At 45.4% G+C, this 13,289-nt stretch overlaps 1 protein-coding gene across 4 annotated transcripts; it reads left to right on the top strand.

Moving 5' to 3' along the window:
- The first annotated feature begins 132 nt into the window (after positions 1 to 132).
- Positions 133 to 12,752, top strand: TMEM143 (transmembrane protein 143). 4 transcript variants are annotated; one of them, XM_053359868.1, is made up of 8 exons: positions 671 to 750; positions 1,066 to 1,329; positions 6,137 to 6,244; positions 7,131 to 7,325; positions 8,422 to 8,555; positions 10,010 to 10,289; positions 11,350 to 11,539; positions 11,683 to 12,752. In XM_053359868.1, the coding sequence occupies exons 2-8, from the start codon at positions 1,135 to 1,137 to the stop codon at positions 11,847 to 11,849; spliced, it is 1,269 nt and encodes a 422-aa protein (XP_053215843.1). In that variant the 5' UTR covers positions 671 to 750; positions 1,066 to 1,134; the 3' UTR covers positions 11,850 to 12,752. The 4 variants fall into 4 exon arrangements, with proteins under 4 accessions (XP_053215844.1, XP_053215843.1, XP_053215842.1 ...); XM_053359869.1 differs by lacking the exon at positions 1,066 to 1,329 and having other exon boundaries at positions 133 to 750; XM_053359867.1 differs by lacking the exon at positions 671 to 750 and having other exon boundaries at positions 821 to 1,329.
- The last annotated feature ends 537 nt before the right edge of the window (positions 12,753 to 13,289 follow it).

The raw sequence follows: 13,289 nt of genomic DNA, 5'->3' as shown, positions 1-13,289 counted from the left end.
TTCTGTATGCTGGAGCAGACGGCAGACAAAGCTGCGCGTGCGCAGTTTACACCGACAGCCCGAAAAGTGGAGGCGGGTTCGGGGAAAGGAACGAGTACGTGTTGCGCGCTCAGTTTAGCAAAGGGGGGGGAGAACGATTCTATGCGCCTGCGTGTTTCTGAAGTTGAAGTATTCTTTTGCCCGTCCGCAACGTAGACCGTGACTCGGTCATGGAGATAAGAGTTTATAGAGAAAGGGGTAGAGTGATGAAACGATCGAATTTCCAGTTAAAAAATGAAAGGAAGTCTGCCTTTTGCCGGCGTAGAAAGGCGTTGCTCTGAATCATAGAAATGATATGCTGAAACTCTTGTATAAAACTGTGTAGGAAATGGGAGTGAAAAGCCAGTTTTTAAACTGTGCATAATTAACCCTGTGCATGATACTCTTCTACAAATTTTCTAGATCTGTAGCATAAACTGGCGAGCACAGTGCTGAACAGCTAAGCAAAGCGCCTGACGTACAGGGGAACTGAAGTCAAAGGCGCTAATGCGCTTGCGGGGGAAAGGAGGCTCCGCCCCCCCCGGGCACAAATAAGGAACGAAGGGCGGGAAAGAAGCTTGCGCGTGCGCACTAAGGCCAATGTCAGCCCAGAGGTTAGGAACCTACTACCTTGTATGGTGGGCTTCCCGCCCTCCGCCCCGTTTGAAACGGGCCCAAAGTGAATGCAAAGGCTTTTTCTTCCAGCAGGAGGAAGGAATCACTGCTTTGTCTGTAAGTTGGTGAGAGTATCGCTATTCTCATCAGTTCAGCCAACTTAATGCGTTTTGGGGCAGTGACCCCACCTCCTGTTTGGCTGATCTGATTTGGACCAGGCCCAGTTGCACAGGTGGTGGTGGTGGCACCGTTGTGCAGAAGACCTCTGGCCTGGCTGCTCTGGCCAAGGCTCTGACCGCAAGGAGCCTTCCCTCCCCTGTCCAGGGACAGATTTTGGCCTCCATGGTGTGGCCAAGCCTTTGACTTTGTTGCTTTGAAGAAAGATGTGCCCCGTTACTGGCTAATGCCCGCTGTATCCCACCTGCAAATTAGGGTCACTTTTGAAAGCCTTTGGAAAGGAAGCTGAACATGCCTGACTGCTAAACTTTGAACTTTCCTAGAATGCTGTGCGCAGTGCGGTTAGCCTTAGGGGCTGGGGTTGTAGGGTTGCCATCCCGTGGCAAGGCCTCCCTCGCTGCCAGGATGGTGAAATACCGGAAGATGCGGAGACCAGTGGAGCCAGAGAACTGGGCGGTGGACTATCGGGAGAGATACATCCCCTTTTCCAAGGACTACCTGGTTGATGCTCTAGTGAAGGTATAACATGGGCTCTGCATGGGTTCATAATAAGTTACGAACATAGTGCTGTGACTGGGCTTTTTTTTGCTGGGGTGGGTCAGTCTGTATGATGCCTGAGCCCCTTCTGATCCCCTGGATCCAGCAAGGGTTAAAAGCTAATAGAGAATTCCATTGTTAAATTGGTCCAGCAAGGGTCGTAGTTGCCACCTAAGTACCATATAAGTACGGTCATTAGTATAACAGGAGATTGCCCTGTGCCAGAGGGCAAATGGGTGGGCCCCCTCCCACACCTGACTGGTAGTGAGAAAGACGGTAGCCAGAGTTGTGTGTCAAAGCTGGGTTGGAATCAGAGTGCAGGCAGAAGCCAGAGAGAGAGCCATGCTTGATCTCTGTTTGAATCCAACACTGTGGCTGGGAGAAGCAAGACTGCTTGCAGTGTTAATGCTGTGAGCCCTTCCATCGTAGGCTAAGGTTGTATATATGTGTAAATAAACCAGATATCCTAAAGACACCACAGTCTCCACTGCCTCTCATTCCAAGGAAACCAAACCTTGGGGAAGCTCCTGGAACCCCTGGAATCTCACACCGCTCAGAAATTGGGGTGGTGTGCAACAATATGTTGCGTGTCAAACTCAGAATCCTCTTCTCAGCTAGCTTGTCGTACTTAAGGTTGTACAGCTAAGCTGAAGCTAAACTTAAATGAATACATATGGCAATTGGGTTACTTTTGCATGAGGCACTCAGATCCTTGGGTGCTGTACTGTATAGCATTTATTAGCTCAGTAACTTGGGCTACCTTGGTACAGAAGATGTTTTGTTTTACAATGGTTGTATGTGTTCTTGGGTGCAACTCATTCTAAATTGAAGCCTGCTCCTCCCAGCCACCCACCCCAATCCCAGAGCCTGCTGCATCCTGATGCTTGGTGTGGAAACAGTACAAAACTTTTGCTCTTTAACACATCTTGCATTCTACAAGAGTACATGGTGTTGAATCTAACAAGCGATGATGGCCATTCTAGAGAGTTTAATCTCTACTAGGATGGCCCAAGTAGGGGTGTGTGAAGAGCACAGACATTAAGAAATGAATATTTGGGTGTGGGGAAATTTAATGACAACGATTGGTCCAGGTAAAATTTATGTCTAATAATTTAAGAGTATTTAAGCTGACTTTCAACACACAATCATAAGGTACTGAGCAAGATTAGAAATGCCAGAAGCTGCTATACTGTATATCACTGTGCATACTTAAGTATAGTAACCAAACTTTGCATGATAGTTCCTGAGATCAAGGAGCAGGTTTTTTTCTGTGTTTGGATACAGTTGGGTGTTCTTCTGAATGAAGATGACAGACTGAACATTTCAAAACTAGCCTGATTTTAACTACTGATTTTTTGGTTTCTTGGAATTTCTGAGCAAAAAGTATGAGGCTGCTAGTATACAATACATTCAGTTAAAGTACTAAAAAATTAATAAATATTAATAGAATAAAATCAGCAATAAGAAAACTTCAACTACCGTATTTTTCGCTCTATAACACGCACCAGACCATAACACGCACGTAGTTTTTAGAGGAGGAAAACAAGAAAAAAATATTCTAAACGAAATAGTGGATATATGATTTTTGTGGTTCATGCTGTGGCCACAGACATGTGATCTGACAGTGAGTTTGGAGTAGCCCAATGCAAAAATCCTGAGGATCCATGTGGATCCATGCTTTGTAACCATGGAGGAGGGAAGGAAGGGGAACCATGGATCCTCTGCTCACGACTGCAGCATATCCCCCCGCCACCCGCAGGCATTCGCTCCATAACACGGACAGACATTTCCCCTTACTTTCTAGGAGGAAAAAAGTGAGTGTTATGGTGCAAAAAATACGGTAATTTCCAAATATCTGGTATAATAAGAATACAGTGGTACCTTGGGTTAAGTACTTAATTCGTTCAGGAGGTCCATTCTTAACCTGAAACTGTTCTTAACCTGAAGCACCACTTTAGCTAATGGGGCCTCCTGCTGCTGCCGCGCTGCCGGAGCACGATTTCTGTCCTGAAGCAAAGTTCTTAACCTGAAGCACTATTTCTGGGTTAGCGGAGTCTGTAACCTGAAGCATATGTAACCTGAAGCATATGTAACCCGAGGTAGCACTGTATCTTCATCAGTTCCTTCCTTGAGGAGGAAGGGTGGGGTATAAATTAAATAAATACAGGCGGTGACCATTTCACACGAGGATTCAATTCCCAACCCCTGCATATGTTGGCAGAGTGCATATAAGCACACCCCACCCCCATTATGCCCCTGTTAAGCTGCCTTCTGTGTATTGGTGATCATGCATCAGTTGGGTGTGCCTAAAATGGTTGCTGCCTGTAATAGGAAATAATAATAAAAGAATAATAAAAGAGTCCAGGGGAAATGAATTGAGTTTTTTGCAGGGGATTTTTCTGTAGCTCTGAAGCCACTACACTATTTGCTGAACAAGTGTAAAATGAGGGAAGTGAAGGCAGAAAGGGGATGTGGATTATTGAGAAGAGGGCTGTTGTTCCAGAGCAGAAAAGGAAGAAAGGGATATAAGGAGAGATGAAAAAGAAGCAATAGTTAAGAGCTGCTAGCATTCCAGGATTTCCCTGTGGTTCAGAAACTCCATTGTATACATCATTATCAACCTTATTAACATATTTTTATCTTCAGTATGTGAATGGAATATTTTGATAGGAGCTTTATGTCAGAGAGGAAAGCCCCCCTTTGTGAATTGGGAGAAGGAAGGAAAGAACAGAGTGGCTGCGTGTTCTTGGAGAGCATCACCTTCAGATGCTAGGTCAAGAGAATGCCTTCCTGACACATTTCATTGACAACCAGATAGGGATAGCTGGTGGCCCTCTGGGCTGGCGACACTGAACAATATGGAGCAGGCTTAGTGCTAAGTGTGCAATGAGATCATGTTCCATTGTGAGTAGGTATGTGGGGTGTGGGTGTATATATAAAGAGAGAGAGCACTATGTTTTCCCACCTTGATGTTAACGGTGTATGGAACCTGCAGCAAGCATCTTTTTGTATTTTCTTTTATTTCCCTCCAGGATTTCTTTCTTGCTGAATTGGCCACCCCAGCTATAGTCAAGAGACTTATAAAGTAAGGACTAGAAGACTATCTTCTCCTTTCTCCCCCTCCCCTGTGGGAGGTGTAAAACATACAAAAGCCAATTATAAATTACCTAATGTTTGAGCTTCACTCACTCATGTGTATAGTCATAGGAATATAAGAAAGTGCTTTGTATCAGGTCAGACTATTTGTTCCTCTAGCTTAAGACTATGTACATTCATGAAAAGCCCATGACCCCCCCCCCCAATCCTGGGGTCTGTAATTTGTTAAGGGTGCTGAGCAGGGCTTTTTTCAGGAGGAACTCAACAGGAACTCAGTACAGGTGAGCTCTGGCTCCTCTCTGGTGAGCACCATTGCCATTCTAAGAAAATGAGGGTGGTGGTCACAGTGACATCTTTCTAGAAAAATAGCACTGGTGCCAGGTATTGTAGCTTTGTGATTGGTAAACTCAGATCCCAGGATTCTTTGGAGAAAGCCATGTGCTTTAAATGTATGATGTATATGAAGCCTAAGTATTGACTAGCAGTGGCTCTCCAGAGTCTCAGGCAGCAAGTCCCTTCACATCACCTGATCCCTGATCTCTTTTATATATATATAAATTTTTTATTAATTTCAACATACCAATTCTTATACAATCTTTTTGGACTTCCATCAGACCTCTGATGATCCACCATTTTTTATCATTTCTTCTGCATTTCTTAAATTCCTATTGCCGTTAATTATCTTAACTCACAATCCACCTCTTTAACCATTTTTGCAATAATTCAAATAATTTACCTCACAAAACTTCTTGCAAACCTACAAACGTAATCTGGTCATTACGATCCCTGATCTCTTCTATGTGCAAAGCACAGGATTGGCCAATGGACCGTGGTCCCTTTTGTAATAGGAAGCTGACGTGTGTTGTCTTACTTGAAGCTTGGAACATGGAAGCCTTGCTCATAATGACGCCAAGCACCCCAGCTAAAAATGAAACAAGCCACAAATGCTGAAAGGAGCTTTCTGGGAGCCTGGTTCACCACAAAAGCTTGGATCTGCCTAGAACTGGTGGCAGGGTGTGTGTGTGTGGAGTTCTCCAGTGGCAGCTCATAACTTGTTTATGTATGCAGGGTGTGAATTTAGTAATTAGCGTGCATGTATGTGTGTTACATGTTCTTAATTAAATGTAGATCAAATCTGTAAACAACAACAACTTAATCCAACCTTTACTATTGCCTATTATTTATTAAATCTATTAGGAGTTTTTCTTGCTGCAGGCAACTCAAAGCGACTTTACAAAAAAGAAAAACATTAAAACACACACACACAAGCTTTATAAGGCCATGGATTGTTAACAGCCAAAGGACTGGTTGAAAAGGAATGTTTTTGCCTGGCGCTTCTACCAATTTGGTGCGCACCAGATGTTTTAGACTAGGACTCCTATCATGGGAGTTGTAGTCAAAAACTCCCAGAGGGCTCCAAATTCGCAAAACTGATTTAATTCTTATCAATCCAGTTGGGGACTAAGTTTTTAAAAAGTTGTTTCAGATTGATAGGGAAGCTTAAGGATAACAATGCTGTAGCAGCATGGAATAATCTGTCAGCCCGTTTCCTCAATTATAACAATATCTCAGGACAAAGTAAGGCATCCTTTTAATAATCTGCTGCAATTCAGCATATCACAACAAACGTATGTAAACAGGTCATTTGGTTCTAAACCACCTTTGGACTAACCTTGTCTGTTCCTTCTTTCAGGAGTTCCACTCTTCTAGTCAAGCAGATCGCGCTACTTTCCTGGCATTTGTCTCTCAAGTGGACTCGTCCCTTCTTCACCGTTACCACTCCATCCTAGAGCAATTACAGGTAATGACAAAGTACGCTCCTTGTGGGGACTGGCCTTGTTTCTGAATGAATTGCTCATCCAAATGCAGAAGGGGTTGGAGAACAGCATGTGCCGGAAGCTAGTGGGAGGCATTGTGATGAGATCCTGGCTTACTCACTAGTTTCCGGGCTCAGAGGTACAGGAACTGATCTTTAAAGCACTCCACAGCTCTGTAATTCCTCAAGGACTGCCTCTCCCTATATGAACCAGCTCAGACCCTGTGGTTTTCATCACAGACCCCTTCTTGCTGTGCTGCACCTGAAGTAGGTACAGATTGTGAATCAGGCCTTCTCAGTGGTGGCCCCCTGTTTGTTGAATGCTCCCTCAGGGTGATGTACCTAGCACCATCCTTGACAATCTTTAGCTGGCAGGCTAAGGCCTTTTTGTGTGGCCTGCTGAGGTGGTGGTCATCTAGTGGGATGGGTAGGACTTGTCCTTACTACAGTGGTACCTCGGGTTAAGAACTTAATTCATTCTGGAGGAGGTCTGTTCTTAACCTGAAACTGTTCTTAACCTGAGATACCACTTTAGCTAATGGGGCCTGCCGCGCCGCTGCCACACGATTTCTGTTCTCATCCTGAAGCAAAGTTCTTAACCTGAAGCACTATTTCTGGGTTAGCAGAGTCAGTAACCTGAAGCGTCTGTAACCCGAGGTACCACTGTATATTGTAGGATGAGCGTCAAAGGAATTTTATAGGGCCCATTGTTTTGTATTTCTTATGGTATTAAGTTGTGTTTATGCATTCCATTTTACCTTGACAAGTTGCTTCCAGGCTTTTTATTGTGTAAAATGACCGATCAATGCAGTAAATAATAATAACACTGTTGATGGCATTAATACTGGCTATTTATTTCTCCCCTTCCCAGGCTCTCTACGCTCCTATTAATCCCGACCAGGACACACTGCAGGAGTTCTCTCTGACTGATGCTGAGCGGTTAGCAAAAGAACAGGAAGTTTTGGCCAGGATGGATCCATTGCTGGACCAGGCCAACTTCAACAGTTTGTCAGAGGAAACCCTGGCCTATGCCCTTGTGGTTCACCATCCACAAGATGAAGTCCAGGTGAGACCTGTCCCAGGATAGGGCCATTCTTCCTCCCCGTAACACAATGTGACTCTTAACAAAGCCAGATTCTGTACATACATGTTATGGGAGTTTTCTCACTGCGGAGATTAAGTTCAGGCACAGCTCCACCAGAGGCCCTTCAGCTTCCCTGTGTCTGAGCTTCTTCGTATATTCGTATATTCTTCGTATATTATTATACGAGCCAGTTTGATGTAGTGGTTAAGAGTGGTAGTCTCATAATCTGGTGAACTGGGTTCGCGTCTTCACTCCTCTACATGCAGCCTCTGGGTGACCTTGGGCCAGTCACACTTCTCTGAAGTCTCTCAGCCCCACTCACCTCACAGAGTGTTTGTTGTGGGGGAGGAAGGGAAAGGAGATTGTTAGCCGCTTTGAGACACCTTAGGGTAGTGATAAATCGGGATATCAAATCCAAACTACTACTACTACTACTACTACTCTTCTTCCTCTTCTTCTTCTTCTTCTTCTTCTTCTTCTTCTTCTTCTTCTTCTTCTTCTTCTTCTTCTATTAGCCTTCCTGTCATCAGTTTATTATCCTAGGGCTTGAAGCAATAGAATTCATACAAGAACCATGAGAAATTCCTATTAAAGTGTACAGAATATTGTTGAAGAGATCAACAGCACAGCATCCCCAGATGTGAAGCTAAAGGCATGTGAACCCATTGGACTCCAGCTCCCAACAGCACCTGGGGGGCTGTAGATTTCATGCCTGCTGCATGAAAGCCTTGTGACTTCAGCCCCTGTGTCTCATTTTTACATTGAAAAGTGCTCTCCGTGGTGATCCGTTTCCTCACTTAACATGCTTGGCACTGATTTTTTTTTTAAAATTTTTGCCACCATTGTAGATTTGGTTCCTTATTTTATAGGCAGGTTGGCTTTATTTATTTATTATTATTTCTTAAATTTGTACACCACATAGTAACATTTATGTACAAATGTTTAAAATAAAAAATAGTGCGCACGCCCTCAAAACATTCACGCTATCGGTCGGTATGGAATGCTCCTTAGCTGTAGTTGCAACACAAGACCCCCTGCCCCAAAAAGTAAATGTATTTTCATGCCTTCCTTTTTGCAGGTGTCAGTAAATCTGGATCAGTATGAATACATAAGATTCTGGGCTCTTGGCCAACGGTTCGGACCACTGCGTGTGATGACTACCCTTCAGAATCAGAGGGGGTTCTTTGGCACACCTCGGGTTCCACCAGACAGGCAAGTGAAAAATAATAAAAATAGATCCCACCCTGAGATCCTTTTGGGGAGAGCTATTCCCCTGACTCTACATTTGCGTCTCCCAGCTTGTTACACTGTTCAGACTCCCATAAATCTAGGCCTGAGGCTGAAGCTATTGGGAGTTGGATTGCAGCAGCTTGGGGAAGTCTGCTCTGCATTAACTGGACAGGAAGATAGGCAGTGAATACGTTTTGTTCATATGTGGATGGATAATTCAGGGACATACCGTACTGTGGATTCTTGGGCACTTTTTAATCAAAGCAGTTTCCAATAGTTTAGAGACTGAAGGAATTTCTTAACTTTTTTTTAAAGTTATGTGAGCATGATCCCTGTTTGAAAAGGAAACACAGTACTGTTTGTCCGCTGCATCCATGCTTTATTGGTATTTGCCTCCACATGGACAAAAAGTGTTTGGCCACTTAGTATGGTGTTTTATCCACCTCAGTTTATTTAATGATAATCTCTTCTGCCTTTCAGTCAACATTTCGTTTTATGGTTCTTGTTCAATACTTTATAATTTTAAATGATACATGTATAACAGTATACAGTACTGAGTAAACTTTGCAGGGTTTTGATGAGTGCTTATACATTGCTTATACATTTGATGAGTGCTTATACGGGATGCGGGTGGCGCTGTGGGTAAAAGCCTCAGCGCCTAGGGCTTGCCGATCGAAAGGTCGGCGGTTCGAATCCCTGCGGCGGGGTGAGCTCCCGTCTTTCGGTCCCAGCTCCTGCCCACCTAGCAGTTCGAAAGCACCCCGAAGTGCAAGTAGATAAATAGGTACCGCTTTATAGCGGGAAGGTAAACGGCGTTTCCGTGTGCTGCGCTGGTGCTGGCTTGCCAGAGCAGCTTCGTCACACTGGCCACGTGACCCGGAAGTGTCTGTGGACAGCGCTGGCCCCCGGCCTCTTGAGTGAGATGGGCGCACAACCCTAGAGTCTGTCAAGACTGGCCCGTACGGGCAGGGGTACCTTTACCTTTACCTTATACATTGTACCTCAGGTTTCATCTGCACTATACATTTAAAGCAGTATAGTTTAAACAGTCAGGGCTTCTCTGAGAGTCCTGTGAACTGTCGTGTGTTAAGGGTGTGCCAAGAGTTGTTGGACTCCCCTCGCAGAGGTACAGTTCCCAGAGTTCCCTGGGAAGAGGGACCAGTTTTTAAAGCACTCTGAGAACTGTACCTCTGCGAGGGGGGTTGGTATCTCCTAACATCCCTCAGCGCCTTTAACATTCTGCAGTTCCCAGGGTTATTTAGGGGAAGTCACCTTAATGACTATCTGCTTATATCTTTAATTGAATTATCTTTTATGTTGCCTTGATATTTTTTGATATACTGGTACAGAAATATTTTATTTATCCATAAATAAAATGAAAATGCTTTCTTTCCTCTGTTGTTTTTTATTTTTTGCCCCTTTTCCTCCCAAACCAGACAGTACTTCAAACGGGTGGTGGTGGCTGCCCGGATTAAGAATGCTCACCTCATGCTTAAATGCTTTAAGGACATTCCCCTGGAAGGCCTGGAGCAGTTGCTGCCCGCCGTCAAGGTCCGCACCTCCATCTTCTACAGGGCCCTCCTCAACGGCATGCTGATAGTGAGCGGCTTGGCCGTCTTCGTCAACGTGGGCATGGTGGTGCTTTCTGACCTGAAGATTGGCACCACCTCCCTGCTGCTTTTCTTCGCTGCCTTTATGGCCTTCCGGGCTTGGAAGGTATGCATGATGATGCTGCCGCCGCTATTTCTAGAAAACTGGCCCTGCCTCTTAAAACAGATTGCCAGCCATGTGACCTTTGGTAACATAGCCTTTAAGGAAGGGGCGGACAGTTCCGACGTTGGGGCTGATGGGAGTTGGAGTCCAACAATCAGCATGGTCAATGGCCAGGGATTAAAATAAAAATAAAATAGCAGAGTCTGCAGTCCAGCAAGATCTGGAAGTTTCTGCCACTGTTTTGGGGCAGCATTTCCCAATCTATTGGTCACAAAGCCAGTAAGCCAAACATAATTATTACTTCTCATAATTTAACTGTTATGATGAAGATCTCTCCTTGAGATTCCAGAGAGCTGCTGTCAGGTAGACAGATTGGAACAATTGTCTGGTTTTTCTGGACAAAACAGGCCCACATGGTCATACGCACCCTGTCGTTTTCTCAAATAGAAGTATCTACCATTTATTCCATTGTGTGGGGTAGTTGGGGGAATTACCCATTGAAGATGCACTTAAAGATACCTTTGCCTTCAGGACAAAACCTGTAATACACACCTCTAAATGCACTACTCTCCCCTGTGGGTACTTGCAGGCTACAAGTCCTCCTTCCTCCTCTCACGCCCTGTCCATCCTATTGATGGACACTTTGCTAGGGAATCACAATACGTGTCAACCTTGCTCAAAAGCACTGCTGTAACTGTGGCTGTAAACCCAGGAGGCCTGAATCCCAACTTGTCCACTGCTATAGTTAAACTATGGGACTCGCTCCCATAGGAGGCAGTGATCACCACCAACCTGAATGGCTTTAAAAGACGATTAGACAAAATTAATCGATAGGGATAGCAGCGGCTACTACCTGTGATGGCTACGCTGAATACCAGTTGCTGGAAACTGCAAGGGGGCGAGGGCTCTTGTGCTCAGCTCCTGCTTGTAGGATTCTGACAGGCACTTGCGTGGCCGCTGTGAGAACAGGATACTGAGCTTGATGGGCCACTGGCCAAATCCAGGAGGGCTGTTCTTAGCAGTCTTGCTTCCTGTGGACACCCCTGCTTTCTTCTTGTTAAAGGTCTTTGGCCAGCGCCGGAATATCCACTCCCTTGAGCTGGTGCACATGCTGTATTACCGCAGCACGTCCAACAACTCTGAGCTACTGGATGCCCTTGCTCTGCGTGCCCAGGAAGAACATGCCAAGGAGGTCATCTTGGCACACAGTTTCCTCCTCCAGCTGCACCAGCACTATCACCCCCTGGACATAGGTATTTGCCTGGCCTCGGTTCTTTGGGTTGGGGCAGGGTTGAAGCAATGAAAAACGAAGCCATCCCCTGGGATGGGTTTGAACTTGTGAAAGGTTCTCTGACCTCTCTTTCTTTCTCTCTCTCTCTCTCTCTCTGTCCCACAGACTCCAAAACCATTGAATGCATGAGGGAAGAGGTTCAGGCTTGGCTGCACCTCCACTCTGGTCTGGATGTAACCTTCTGTGCCGACCGTGCATGCAGGCATCTCAGGGAACTAGGAGTTGGGGCAGGGGGCTCTCCTGCAACGGGGACCCATCCTGTGACTGGTTAGGAGCTTCCTAGGATTGTTCTGGCCAGCACTTTTGGTTCCTAGTGGTCAGGCCACCTGCTGAGGCCCCTAACGCTGAGCATGTGAGGCTTTGAAGGCGCAGGCAGGGGAATTCTTGCCTTCCCGGGGCATTATGGGAGCAGTGCCCAGGGCTGCAGTTGTTGATGCTGCCCAGAGGCCTCAGGGTTTCTGCTTCTACCACTGCTGTCTCTCCCCTGGATGTGTATGTTCCTCCAGGAATCCATCTTGGGAGGAAACTCAAGCATGTAACACCATAAGAGGTGTAAATATCACCCGGCATACAACATTCAGCCTCATTACAAGGGGGGCATGTTACACCTCAGACTCAACTATTTGGATGGCTTGTCGGGGGAAGCTTGTTTTTAAAGGTGTCCCTGTTTTTGTAAAAACCCTTTTATTATATGCTGCTGCCTTTAGCGGGGGGCTGCCTGCTTTTTCTTGTATCTGAGGAATGTGGGGGCGAAGTTCCTTGCAGGGCTGTTTACATTTGAAATGAGAATGGCATAAAGCAATGAATTGCTTGCGTTTAGGGCAAGATGGGGTTTTAGAAATATTCCTTTGCTCTGCTGCTTGGGGGCTTTAAAAAAACGTATTAAATCACTTCTATAGCACTTTGAAATTCACAGTATACACTTACGAGGAATTTGAAGACTACTACACACTTGGTTTTTGTTTTGCCTGTTTTGTAGAGACCACAGAGGTTGAGACGACATACACACTGCATGGTCTTGGACAACTCAGTAAGTTCATGCAGTGCTTTGACTTGTTAGGGAAGGCCACTTGGCACGTTTCTAGAGGCACTTCTCCATATTATTGCCCCCAGATGTTCCAGCTTCAGGCCCCTGTACTGAGAACAGATTTGATGCCTTGGAACAAATTTATGCTCTGAGTCTGTGTTTTTTAAGTTCCAGTATTGTACTCACTGAACCACGCTGTCTTTTGTTTTCTGGTTGTCAATTGGTCATCAGTCTACAGTTGAGGTTTGGAGTTCAGAAACTTGCACAAGTAGTAGGAATTATTAGGAGGGCTGTTGCTGATGGATTTTTGAAGTTGAAGCATCTGCTACCTCCTTTTGATGCATGCAATAAGGTCTTAATTCTACCCTCATGGAGGGTACCTGACTTCTGCTGCCTCCATCTCTAAATAGTGCATGTGTGTTCAGTGTATGTATGTGTGCTTGGGGGGGGAACTACTTCACCCTAATGAATGCCCTTGTAACTGAGCAGATGTGATATTGTTCACTGTTTGTTGTGTTAGACTGGGGGCCAGCTGGCCCCCCTGAGCGGTCTCCTGTCCTTTTTTTTTATGGGGTGCATGTACCAGCCGTGCCCTCCCGTGCAGTCTCCCATCAGCCATGATGCTGTCTTTGAAGCAGCACCTGCCAGCAAAACCTCAGACAGAGAACTTGACGCAAATAGGAGC

The sequence above is a fragment of the Podarcis raffonei genome, chromosome 13 (assembly GCF_027172205.1).
Source record: "Podarcis raffonei isolate rPodRaf1 chromosome 13, rPodRaf1.pri, whole genome shotgun sequence".
Classification (NCBI taxonomy): domain Eukaryota; kingdom Metazoa; phylum Chordata; class Lepidosauria; order Squamata; family Lacertidae; genus Podarcis; species Podarcis raffonei.
The sequence above is the reverse complement of the archived record's forward strand: the minus strand, read 5'-3'. Positions and strand labels throughout refer to the sequence as shown.